This window comes from Glossina fuscipes, unplaced genomic scaffold (assembly GCF_014805625.2).
Source record: "Glossina fuscipes isolate IAEA_lab_2018 unplaced genomic scaffold, Yale_Gfus_2 0, whole genome shotgun sequence".
In the NCBI taxonomy this organism is placed as follows: Eukaryota; Metazoa; Arthropoda; class Insecta; order Diptera; family Glossinidae; genus Glossina; species Glossina fuscipes.
This window is the reverse complement of record NW_023998414.1, coordinates 29,444,982-29,458,063: the sequence shown is the minus strand read 5'-3', so window position 1 is coordinate 29,458,063 and position 13,082 is coordinate 29,444,982. Positions and strand designations below refer to the sequence as shown.

Here is a 13,082-nt window from a genome sequence, read left to right as displayed (position 1 = left end):
GTAACTTTTTATTGTTTCTTGTTTCTTTGCTTTGGTTTTTTTTTTTTTTTTTTTCTTCCTTTTTTCTTAATAACTTTGCTGTTATTTCTGATTTGCCACATCGTCAACATCGACAACAGCATTAGATAATCTTCTGCAAAATTTTTCTCCCAAAAAAAAAAAACAAGAAAATAAATAAATAATAATAATAATGAAAACAAGCTTACAAAAACCGAGTATTCAGTCACCCGCTCATTATCGCATTAGTAAACGTATAACATAAGCACATGAACGTAAATATCTATGTTATCATATATAAATAAATGTATGTATGTATGTATGTATGTATGTATATATGTATACATACAAGCATACATGACATGTTTATTCACCTTTTTAAAATCGTGAGCTTTTAATGCGATGGCAGCCTCTTGTGCCCGCTTGATTTCCGTAATGACATGTCGTGCTCGTTTCAGCAACACCTCATCGCAATGGTTGGCCTTTAAAGCTGTAATTAAATTAAAAGTGTATAATGTCAGTAATTGCATAACTTGTAATATATATGTAAACACGCGTATGCAAACTTAAACACACGCACGCTTACATATTTTTGCTGCGGACTTCATACAAAATGTTTATTTTTATTTTATTTTTAATTTTGTTCTGTTTTTACTTTATTTAATTTTTTATTTTTATTTTTATTTTTTTTTTTATTTTTTTTTTTTTTTTAATGAGCTCATATGGTTCACTTCCTTTATGCCTGGCAAAGCATGTTTCGAAATGATAACGTTACTGAACAGAAAGTCTCGATTTTCTTTCGGTTTTGTTTTGTTGTAATTATACTCCTTTTATTTTTTTGCTTTTTTATTTTCTTCGTCTCTCTCATGTTATATTCGACGATACTTTGCCGTTGCACAACAGCGTCAAGTTACGCATTAATTATTTTTGTGTAAAAAGACGTTGAAATAAAACTTAAATGCTAATGTGCAAATAATTGCTACTTTACCCACATCAAATTATATACAGATATACATTAACACAGTCATTACGTATAGAATACATATATATATTATATATATATATGTATATATAAGAGCAGAAAATTACAGGTTTACTATTTTTGCATATATACATATATGCATGTATGTTTGCCATCCAACCTGCCTGCTTGTCTGCCTGCTTGCTTTCTTCGCTTGCCTAAGTATTAGTTTACATATTCACACCTAATGATTTCCGTTTTTTACAAAGAAATCCTTACGATAATGAATACACTAAAAACATATACGTATATTTGTATACATATATATATATATATATCTATATATATATATATATACATGCATGTACAATATCTTACGTAAGTCTCCACAAAAAAGGTTATTAAGGTTTACCTATGTATGAGCTCGTACCCCGTTTATGTTTAGTTGAATATTTTTGAATCATAGAGCATAAAGAAAATATCACTCATACATCGTGTATTACCTTGATTAAATGAAGTGAAGAAAATGCATGGGTTTCTGTACAAAGGAGTAATTAAGTAAGAGTAACACACGACCTTTGCATTTATTTAGATATCATATATATTATATATATGATTTTATTGAGTACAAACACACACGGCACAATATTTTATCTCAACTTGAATTACTTACGTATGTGCTGCCGATTATATCTATATTTGAAATAAAGCAAAGGGTAAGTAATCTTTGTACTAACAGGTTTGCTGGAGACATAGACTTTGCAATTTTTAACTGGCCAACCGCCCGATCCTTTCTTTAAATTCCTTTAAATTTCTCTACTTATCAAAGTTTATTACTTACTTACATGGCATAAACTTGTGAATTATCCAGGATCTGATCAGAGTTTGTGTTCGGAAACTTTTTTTCCCTTTATAAAAATTATTTCAAGAAGCACAAACACACAACAAAGAAATTTTCGAAAAAACTCTCAACAATATTTATACTTTGTTCTGTTGACAGTTTATTAAAAGACATTAGCGAAGGGACAGAGCGAAGATTGACAGTCTACGCTAAAGAGGAGCCAATGAATCGACTTTTGTGGGCAACGTGTTTTTATTAAAAGCTAAGCACTCGCAACAATTCACTCACTCTATAAGTGAAGTTTTACTTTCAAAAACTTTCGGAAAAAAAAAAAAAACTTATTACTCTTGTGCAACCAATGATCATTTTGCGAAGGACACCTTAAAACTGAAGCCGAATATTTGAATTCCCTTTTTGCTATTTTTATCTAAATTATTTTTTTTCTTGAAATCAAGCTTGCGCTTTACGCCGGCATAAACCAATGACGGTAACAAAATGCGTAAACAAATTAATCGTCAGCGATATATTGTCAGACTTAGATAACACTACAAGATGTCACTTAACTTATTTTTCATCACTCGATTTGCAAAACCAAAAGTAAAAACCTCGTTTCTTGCTTAAAGAAATTCAGCGCTACTGCCTTAAAAATACATGCTTTGGAATAACTTCCCATGATAATGAATCGCTCATTACTGGGCAAGGACCTAAGAACAAGTGGAAACAACTTTATATGATTCCGATAATATCGGACTTTATAGCGTAGGTTTTTCGAATGGAATTCGATGGAATGCAAAAAAAGCCTTTATAGCGTAAAAGCTACGCTTGAAATACCCAAGAAAGACTGATTCTGTTGTGCCTGTAAACACTTGCTTATCAAGCAGCTTTCAAAATAGAAGACAAAGAGCGTGCAATGACAATGGGAGAGCACCGGAATACAGAGAGGCATAACCAATTTCTTTCATAAGCACACAAAACATCGAATTAATGAATAATCTCTTGTATTATGATAATTTTTTATTTGCTTTAGTAGAACACAAGTGATATTCAAATTAATTTCCGTACGTAGTGAAGCGTATCTAACTTCTTCGTTTAAAAATACCAATGTAAGTGAAATTTGCATTTACGATGAAAATACGACCAATTTCATATCGATTTGACAAATTGTTACATTCAGACGCGTAGGTATGGGTAGAGACAGCGTGACTTCTTCGTTTTAAAGAAGTGAAGAGAAACGAAGACTATGCCTGCATGCAATGTTTAAAAAACAGTGGGGAGAGAGGCACTTTTTTACGAAACAAAAAAACACACTTTTCATTATCGAATGATAATTCGACTAAGAAAAGAAATTCGACAAAGGAAAGAAAGGAAAGAAAGAGAAGAGAGAGAAATGGGAGGTTCTCTCTCTCTCTCTCTCTCTCTCTCTGTCTCTCTCTCTCTCTGTCTCTCTCTCTCTCTCTCTCTGTCTCTCTCTCTCTCTGTCTCTCTCTCCCTCTCTCTTTCTCTCTCTCTCTCTCTCTCTCTCTGTCTCTCTCTCTCTGTCTCTCTCTCTTGCTCTCTCTCTCTCTCTCTCTCTCTCTCTCTCTCTCTCTGTGTGTCTCTCTCTCTCTTTCTCTCCCTCTCTTGTCGTTGAACGCAAATTTACAATAACAATTTTTGAAGCTTGTTTACGAGATCTTAAGGAAAATCACTTCACAGAGTTGCGAGTAAGTAATTTAGAAGAATTGCTAGAAAACCTATCTATAGCTTGAACGATCACTACATTTTGAATTATTATCTTCTTTCCTTTTTACGTTAGGCTACAAGTCTCTGAGTGTATCGTATACACTACGCTGATATGTTAACTTATAATCGTAACCACACTTTTACACTTGCCGATGGCAGAACTGTAGTTAGCACTCAGGCAAACCGCAATACAAACATTCAAACCGCTACAGGAAAGTCCATTAAACATAAGTTTTAATCAAAATACGATAAAGAGGAATCGAGAATAGGGAGAAAGAAAACAAGAGAAAGATTTTAACAAGTCTTGGTACAGTTTATGAAGTCTGTTTGGGTTTGACGTATCGAAAAGTGTGTTAAGCTTTAAATAAATTTTTTAACTTCTTCTTTAGTATCGTTTAAGCAAAAAAAGATTTAAAATGATTCGTTGAGCAAAACAAAAAAAAAAAAAAAAATGAATAAAGAAACCGCAAAGATAAAATCGTACAATTATAGCCAAGAAAATGAACTTAACTATTTCCACCCTAGCACAGTTCACAGATACAGTTACAGTTACATGAAATGCTTTGACAATAATCAGACACAAAAACCAACGAAATAAAAGAAAAACGTTTCGGCAAAAAAATCCATTTTCAAGAGATTATCTTAGCCACAAAAATAGTTCAACACAGAATAATCACAGGGACGACAACGATAACAATAACAACAACAAGAACAGCAACATAGAAGACCACATCAACGCAATAGGACCCAGATAGATATGAAATATGAAAAGTTAATGGAAAAAGACATTTGGTACTAAATGCAATTTATAGAAAGAAAGAAAAAAGAAAAGAATTGAAAATAGAAATAAAAAAAAGAAAAGAGAGAAAAAAAATGAAGATGAAAAACAAATCTAAAGATTTGAAAAAAAGTCACAAACACACACATTATTATAAAAGAAAATTTTTGTCGTCTACAGTTACTATAACAATAAACAGTAAAGTGTATGTTGACACAGTATTAATGCACCATGAAATCAAAAGGAAAGAAATAGAAAAATATATAGCGAGAGCAAGAGAGAGAGAGAAAAAGAAAAAAATAAGAGAAAGTGAGGAAAACAGTCAGGCGGAAGAGGCCAAACCGGAACTATGTGTTTATGTCCAGAATTGAGAAAAAAAGGAAAAAAAAAAAAAAACTTTTAAAAAGAATAACATATGAGCGCAGCAAATCAAAAACCAACCACAAATTTCTCTGAATAATAACTACGTGCATGTGTACGTGCGCAACACTCCGTATTCCGTAAGCCAAAAATTTGTGCGAACTTAAAACATTCTCTGTCTGTTCATTTCTTTTATTTCTATCTGCAAAATTGTTTTTCTTTTCAACCAAGTACTAACCAAATGAATCAGCGACAACAAAAATTTACCAACAACACTAACAAAATTATGAAAAAAAAAAAAGTAAAAGCAAAAAATATACTATGGTTTTCTAATTTTTGTTGACTTGTGCAAAACGACAGCAACCAAATCAAATAAAAACGAAGACATTTCTAATGACACAAAAAAGCGAAACAAAAACCAAAAGAAAGGGAAAAAAAAAATGAAGAGGAAAAGAAAAGTCATATTAGCAAGTACGCCTGTAGCCGAAGTTTGGTTTGCGTATTGCCGAAAATCGTACAGTCGAAAACTGATTGAATCCTTTTGCTTATGCAAGGCAAACTCAATATCATCATTTCATGGCACTTCGATCAAAACAAAATCAATTGCAAAGTCGAAAGTTAGTTGTAACGCGTTGCGCTGCTACGGCATCAGCGATCTTTTTGCAAAACTGTTTCATTGTTTAAGAGGAAAACTCATCGCGTCAAGAGTCAAAAGTGCGATATACGAGGCTCTAACAATAATCGAGCAATGCCAGCAATCCGAACAATGCAACAACTTCGGTTCTCGTTTTCTTGTGACTTGTTTTAGAAAAATTCACTCGATTAAATTCCTATGAAAGTAAATAACATACAATGATAGTGCGCGTGATGACAGTAGAAGAAAGGGAAAGATTAACAATATATGGCGGAACTCGCTCAGGCTCCGGTAATGTTATATTAAGCACGTTATGGATATACGCTGCCGCTTATTATATCGATTACATGCACTAATTTTCACAAACGGATCAAGTTTGTGTGGAAGACACGTTTATGGATATAAGCAAGATTCAATGGACCCTTTAAGAATAGTGCCTCGGATTGTCGCGTCGTCATTTACTTTGGTCTACCGTAAATTCTAAGTAAGTATACAAAGTGTACCTAAGAACAAATATCACAAGAATTTTTTAGCGACGCGATTGTAAGAGAGCTTTAGAGAATCATATATTGCGAGATCAGCAAACTATATATTGGTGTGTTTTTGAAAATGTTACTTCGCTATAGCAATAGTAACATCGAAGGGATCAATACTTTTTAGTTTTGTAATTAAAAGGCACTTTCTGAACTTTCTTACAATCGTATATGAAGCTATTGAAAAGTGGGATTAGATTGTAATGAAAGTCTGCCTATCAACAGGGCTCACTTGGTTTGCAAAGAAATTCATTACACTACCGATTTTTTATCTTGTATTTATTATAAAAACCTAGTTGACAAATGCATAGCTTTTAAGAGGAATACCACTTATGGAAATTATTATTCGATTGACCTTAATTTGCAAGATGCCCAACTTGCTTGCTGTGATCTCTTAATCACAATCGATGACATAACCTAACGCTTTGAACAATAAACTGCTTTAAAGCATTTACGAAAATCTCTCTGTTAATCAAATTTGAGATGACCACTGCTAATACTATTGAACAAACATATATGAAAATTTGTTACAACTGAAAATTCTTTTTTTTTATTTTGATGTTTAACAGGTATGTGTAACATGTTACAAATCATTTAACGAACTTAATATATTTTAATTGAAATAATATTGCTGTTAAGTATTTATTTATTTTTTTCTTATCTAGATATAGAACATAGTATAACAGCAAATGCCAGAAGCTTTAAATGGCGTTGGCGTTTCAATTCATGCTGAAACACACATGTCTAAGTTATTGGCTCTTAGCCAAGCAGAGATCAACAAGAATAATTTTAGATATCACAAATACCTTGAAAGGATAACTTTATTCAATTAACTAAATAATGGAAGATAAAATATTACAAAAGAAAATAACAACAACAACAACAACAATAACAAAAGCGAAAAAAAAAACAGAATTCACCTTTTCCTTAAATCGAGTGATTAAGTAAGAAAAGATTAAAAAAATGGTTTAACTTTTGTTATTTCAATCTTACATAAGTTAATTCGCAGTGAAAGTGTCCATCTTTTTTTCCCCGCTCCACCGCAACTAATCAAAATATAAACTCGATTTGGTACGTAGAGCGTTCAATCTGTAATTCTGATTTAAATATACAAACTAGTAGAGTGACGCTAATTACACGCCCCTACAATCTTTTTGTTTAAATCTTCTTCTACTTACGATTCAATTGACAGCACAATAGGTATTAGCAATGTCAGCAAAACTGTAATTGCTAACCTCAAATATTCGATTTTGATAATTATGCCCTACACCACTTGTTGTACAAGTGTAGATTAAGTTTAGTTTGTATGTAACAACCAGAAAAACTTGAGATAGACCCAACATTATTATACTAATCGATTCAGAAATGGATCATGAAGCTTATATGTCCGTCCGTCGGGTCTTGTTTTCTTGTACTCAATCTATCAGCCGGAATTTTTACGATCTGCCTTGGGCGAAGGACAAACGCTATTGAAAATAGTTCGGAACAAACTATTTTTTTTTTTTTTGATCACGCGCCATGTAAGCTCTCACATTTTGAAAAATCGATATATGAATAGCTGTAGGGTGGTGTAGCTAGCTGGGCCGTGCCACACTACTGTTTTCATACTTGTTTAAAAATTCTTATTTCGATTACATTCCCATTAATATGGGTTTCAATAGATCACTTATTACTGGCTCGAACGATGCTTTCATTCCTATTACAAACCTAAATTATTATACTGATATAATAATAAAGCTCACAGCGTCAATAGAAAATCGCTTGACTAGCTCACCTGACCGTCCTATTTCAGATAAATCAATTTACTCTCAATTGCCCTCTTATTGCCCTCTGGATCCGCTTCAAAGGCTACACACACGCCTTCAGAAAATGGAAATATTACATGCAGCAATTTATAGCTTCAATCGGAAGTGCGTAAAGTGGGATTAGAAACCTAAATGCATGTATGTACCCATTCGTCAGATGGATTCAAGAGACTAGCCTCACGATGTATAGGACATTGCAAGGTTATGAGTACCTTTTTCTCTAATAGAGTTTTTCTATTTTATAGAAAGCCTTGAAAGGAAACGTAATATTTTCAAAAGCTAGCTGAAGTGGTGCCCGGCATTATTAGCGATATTTTGAATAATGAATTTGTAAACAATTTTTTGCAATAAACCAACGGAATGTGGAACCAAAGAAACAAATGCGGTAACTTTATGCTCACAAAACTTCGATCTTCTAAAAACTTAACAGGCAAGTTTTGGTCTTTTGTCATATTTTATTATTATTATTATTATTATCACTATTGTTACAAATTTAGCCAGAGAATAAATTCTAAGACTAAAGTCTTAAAGCGCTACCATCTAAGGCTTTCGGATTTATTAAAAAGCTCTATTGAGCTGCTAGCCGAGACTTTTGTCTGCTCGACCGCTCAAGCGGATTTATCATATATTAGTTCATTTTACACCATAGAAATTTTACTCATGTTTATATTCACTATAATCGTCTTCGAAAGTTTGAGGTTTGATATAATGGATAATGAATAAATAAAGAAAATAACGAAAGACCTATTTGTAGATATTATAGGAATTATAAAGACCACCAATGATTGCCTCTATGCACCTTACAGTTTTTCTTTCCTCTCCTCGTCGTTGCTAGATAAATGCAATGAAGTTTCGATAAGCAATTTCAGTTGAAACTTGAGAAAAAGTGAAAAATTTTATCGATGACGAAAAGACTTCTCATGAAAATCAATAATTTTTAGCTCAAAATGCGTTATTCATAACTTCGATAAGCGCTTTCCTTTTCAAAATTGCAAAAAGTGTACATCCGTGTACGGACGAAAACGGACCTGATTAAATGAAATCTTTCAAAATTTCATCTTAAACTGGGTCAGCACTTTTTCAAACATCAGGTGCTTGCATGTATTTTGATCATTTTTTTTCTTGAAAAAAGTAATTATTGGGAAAAATTCGTACGATCAATCCGGTATTAATCAAACTAATTTCCATCATTGTCTACAACTTGTTTCCATCTTTCTGGCAACATGGCGATACAATGTCGAAGGAACTTTTTCAGCATTCTTAAACCGTGTGCCAGGCAAGCCATGCCGCATCGATCGGAACAAGTGATAATCGGAAAGCACTGTGTCTCGTAAGTACACTGGGTATGGTAGACCTTCACTTTTCACCTGGAACAAAGTATCCTCATTGCAACGTGTGACCGAGCGTTGTCGTGCAAGAGGATGACTTTGCGTGTGCTAACAGCTATTGCTGGTTGGTGGACATCTACAATAAAAATTTCGTTCGGGATCAGCGGATCGTAATACACTACACCTTGCTGATCTCACCGTAAGCGCATGGTCATGAATATTCCATTTCGGTGTCGATTTGGGTAGACCGCTGGGCTTAATTCATGACTTTTTGCACTTGAGATTGTCGTAGTAAATCCGCTTTTCATCGCCAGTCACAACACGCCACCAAAAACTCTTCTTTTTTTGCCTGGCAAGCAATGATACCGCGACATCATTCGAAATCGCTTTTTCAACCAATTCGTATGATACCCATTTTCCCTTTCTTTTAACTCTTGCCCATCGATTCATCGATAAACGTCTAGAAATGGTTGATTCATCAACTGCTAACCTGTTCGAAAGTTCTTTGAGGTCTTCAGGTGGGTTCTCGTCCAATAAGTCTTGCGGTTCATGTTCTTCGAAGTGTTTTGGTCCTCCAGGCTAGGCTCGTTATCATTGACCTAAGAAACTACTACTTTTGACCCGTTGAAAGCAAAACCGATAATTGGAATATGATGGAGCAGCGTAACCATAAGCGGATTTCTTCAAATCAAACAACAAAAGTAACGAAATGTAATTTTGAGTATTCCTGTCATGTGCACTGATAGTTTACATTACTTTATCATTTTCACGGATAGATATCGCTGATCAAAATACATGCAAGCACCTATTTTATAAATAATTTTTTTCACTTTCCATTATCAACTAAAATCATATCAAACGTTTAAGAAAACGTTGCATTTATTTGGAAAATCATCATCATACATACAGAGAACGTGGGCCAAATGCTTATCGTTAGTTTCTGGTGTTTCTATTGCGGCGATAAAATTTTATATCCGGCAGACTCATCACCTGCGGATATTGCGAAAAAAAGGAACACAATTACGCATGAACGGTGCATATACATATATGCACACACTTATATATATATGCATATCCACATATATATATATATATATATATATATATATATATATATGATTGTATGTATGTTTGTATGTATATGTGATGTCATTTGCAAAAACGATTTTTGGCCAATAAACTGATTGCTTCGTCATGTTTCCCCTAAAAAGAAATTTGTTCGAACACGATATTATGAAAAGAGGAAGGTCTGAAAGTTCGAGGAACTCGATACTAAAGAAATAAATCAGTTTTAAAATACGAAATTAGAATTCAATAAACAAGATACTTATTTACTTAAAAGTGAATTTTTCGAAGAAAAAAAGTAATTAATTAAAATATTTTAGAAGGAAAACTTTTTCTTTTTTCTTTTTTTCTTCTATTTACTATCTCTTTCCTTACCTCTGGTAGTTGAGATTTTCGTTTTTCGCCTTTTTATCTAACTATTCGCATTACGAACTTTTATAATTTTTTTTTTTTTTTTTTTTTTTTTTTTTTTTATTAAATTAAATTCAAAAAACAAACGTAAACTTAAATTTTTTTTAAATTTTTTTTTTACATTTTGTTTTCTATTAGAATGAAATGCTGTTTTGAAGGTTGATAGATTTTGTTAGGGAAGGTTTACTTAGTTTACAACACTTTATATCGTGTAGTTTCATTTTGCATACAAATGATGTTGTTTGCTTTACAATTTCAAGTACTTACGAGTTATAAGACTCAAGCGAGAAAGCATTCATGTTTACATCGCAAACGCACAAATATGATATAACGCAGAAAGGATAGAATGGCGTCAAATGTCCGAAAGTTTTTGAAAATGTTCTTTTCCTTCTCTTTCTACTTTTGCTATATTATCGCATTATCTTCAACCGACAAAATAAAGCCAGCTTGACATCAGCGTTCATTATCCCTTAACGATGTTATGATGATGGAGTGATGAAAGCAACCAACATTAACGATGTTGATGACATTGTCAACTAAGAATTAGTTTCATTTGCTGTCGCGTATAAACAAATTACAAAAACAAAAAAACAAGTACACCTTTTTCCAATTTCTTTTTTTCATTTTTGCATACCTGAAGTCTACTTTAATTTCCACAAGCCACTACAACAGATATATTAAATTTGTTAAATGCTTGAATATATAAGAAACGACTATGAACTACGCATATGTTAAGTTTTTCACAAAAGTTTCTATTCTTTGAGTTTCTTTCGCCGTAGAGTACACACGGCTATGATCTAATTTCTCTGATTGCTTCCAATTTCTGTCAATAATTGTAATCACATTTAGTTCCAGAGAAGGGCGAGTAAAAAATAAGTCGACGAAAAACAAAAGCCTTGATTTATTGGTTACCGCACTTCTCTACGTCACTAAGATGGAAATGTTGTAAAGAGCATATGGCCTTTCGAGTGCTCGCATCATGTCATCATTACAACTATCGTAAATTTTCCTTCAATTTCTTCAAAATAATTACGATCGAACTTTTTCAAATTTACACACAATTGAATAAATTGAAACGTCAGACGGTAAAAGAAGAGCCATTACGGCACATACACTACTATCTAAAAAGAAGCGAGTCTGGAAAATAACATAAACATCATTTTATTTTACCTAAATTTGCTCTTAATATATAATGCATATGACGCTTTTTCGAATCCGAGAAAAGGAAAGCAATTACGGGTCACCAATACGAAGAAAGCTTGTTTTTGTTAATATTGCTTGAATCCACTTAGCTTAAGCTCAGCTTTAGCCATCATTATCGCTTTAAATTATTTGCACCGGCTCATCAGCAATAACCCAATATCTTATAACTGTGCAAAAAAAAAAAAAGAAAAAGACTTTGTCACAACTCACGGTTCCTAAGAACAGTGTTTAAAATTCATCATCTGCAGCGATAAAATTCATTTTCATCTTAAAAGCTTAGTTAGCCAACAAAACTTTGACGATTACGTGTTATGTAACAAATGCGTTTACAATATGCGATTGGTGAGGATTTTTGCCCGGACAGTTCATTGAATCATTTTTCTTCTTCTTTTTCGAACAATTCAATTGCAATATGCGTCATTCAAATATTGTATGTGACTGTGTAAATCATATCCAACTCTATTTATTACTCTTTCAATATATCACATATTCACAAGCGTGGAATGGCTTACACGCTTTCTTACATATTTTAAAGTCCGTTGCGCTTATGCGTAGACTTGGGCGCTTATATAGCATTTAACGTTTGCAATAAAATCGCTATTGCGTTCATTGCAATATACATAAATAATATACGTAATCTTCCCACAAAGTGAAACTTGAATGTTGCACTCTTAGATAAGTTTACTAGAAATTAGACACTCGTTAAGAATTGATATTAGTAAGGCTTTGAAAGCCTTTACGTTTCTATAACTTCTGAGCAGTTATGCAACTGAATGAATCATATTGACTTTCAAACTTGACTTGTTTCTCTTTCACATGCGTTTAACATAGTGATGGGCGAAAAGAAGCGCGAAGAGAAAGAAAGAGATAGAGGTAGAGAGAGATAGTGATATATATATATATATAGAGAGAGAGAGAATAAGAAGTATAAGCTTTCTATCGCACCATGCCAAAATCGATCAAGATTTGTTCTAATGAAATTTGTTCATATGGATTTTATGAAGCCTTTAAAGCGTACGTATTTCAACGGAAGCACTACTCTGTCCTCATCTTTCAATGGTTGATGGTTGTCAAAGGAGATTTTTGCAATTTATTTTTTTTTTTTTTTTCTTTCCAACTGTTATAGAAAGCTGTGTCAATAGTTCCCTTGTTTAATAAATTATACAGAAATGCATCAATGAAAAAGAATTGTGAAAAAATAAGTTTGCGAAAATGAAGAAAAAAAAGAAAAAATGAAGTCTGCTTTCTGGTTTCCTTTTGATGAAACGGGAACGGGAATGTTATAATGTTAATATAATAAATAGAAAATTTCATATTTTATATTATCCCGTGTATGCTAAGGAAGTGAGTATATTGTTGACGGCTTTAGTAAGAATGCAATAATAAAATGTTCAACTATCGCAATAACAACAATAACAATATCTTAAACATTATGATATTGTAA

The 13,082-nt window shown here is 32.7% G+C and overlaps 1 protein-coding gene across 1 annotated transcript in view; it reads right to left on the bottom strand.

Annotated features, from left to right (window-relative positions):
- The window catches only part of LOC119635126 (galactokinase-like), a 47,559-nt gene that overhangs the window by 12,270 nt on the left and 22,207 nt on the right, over window positions 1-13,082 (bottom strand). The window contains exon 7 of the mRNA XM_038029720.1: window positions 372-487. Within this exon, the coding sequence (XP_037885648.1) occupies window positions 372-487 (116 nt within the window). The remainder of the gene's footprint in view (window positions 1-371; window positions 488-13,082) is intronic.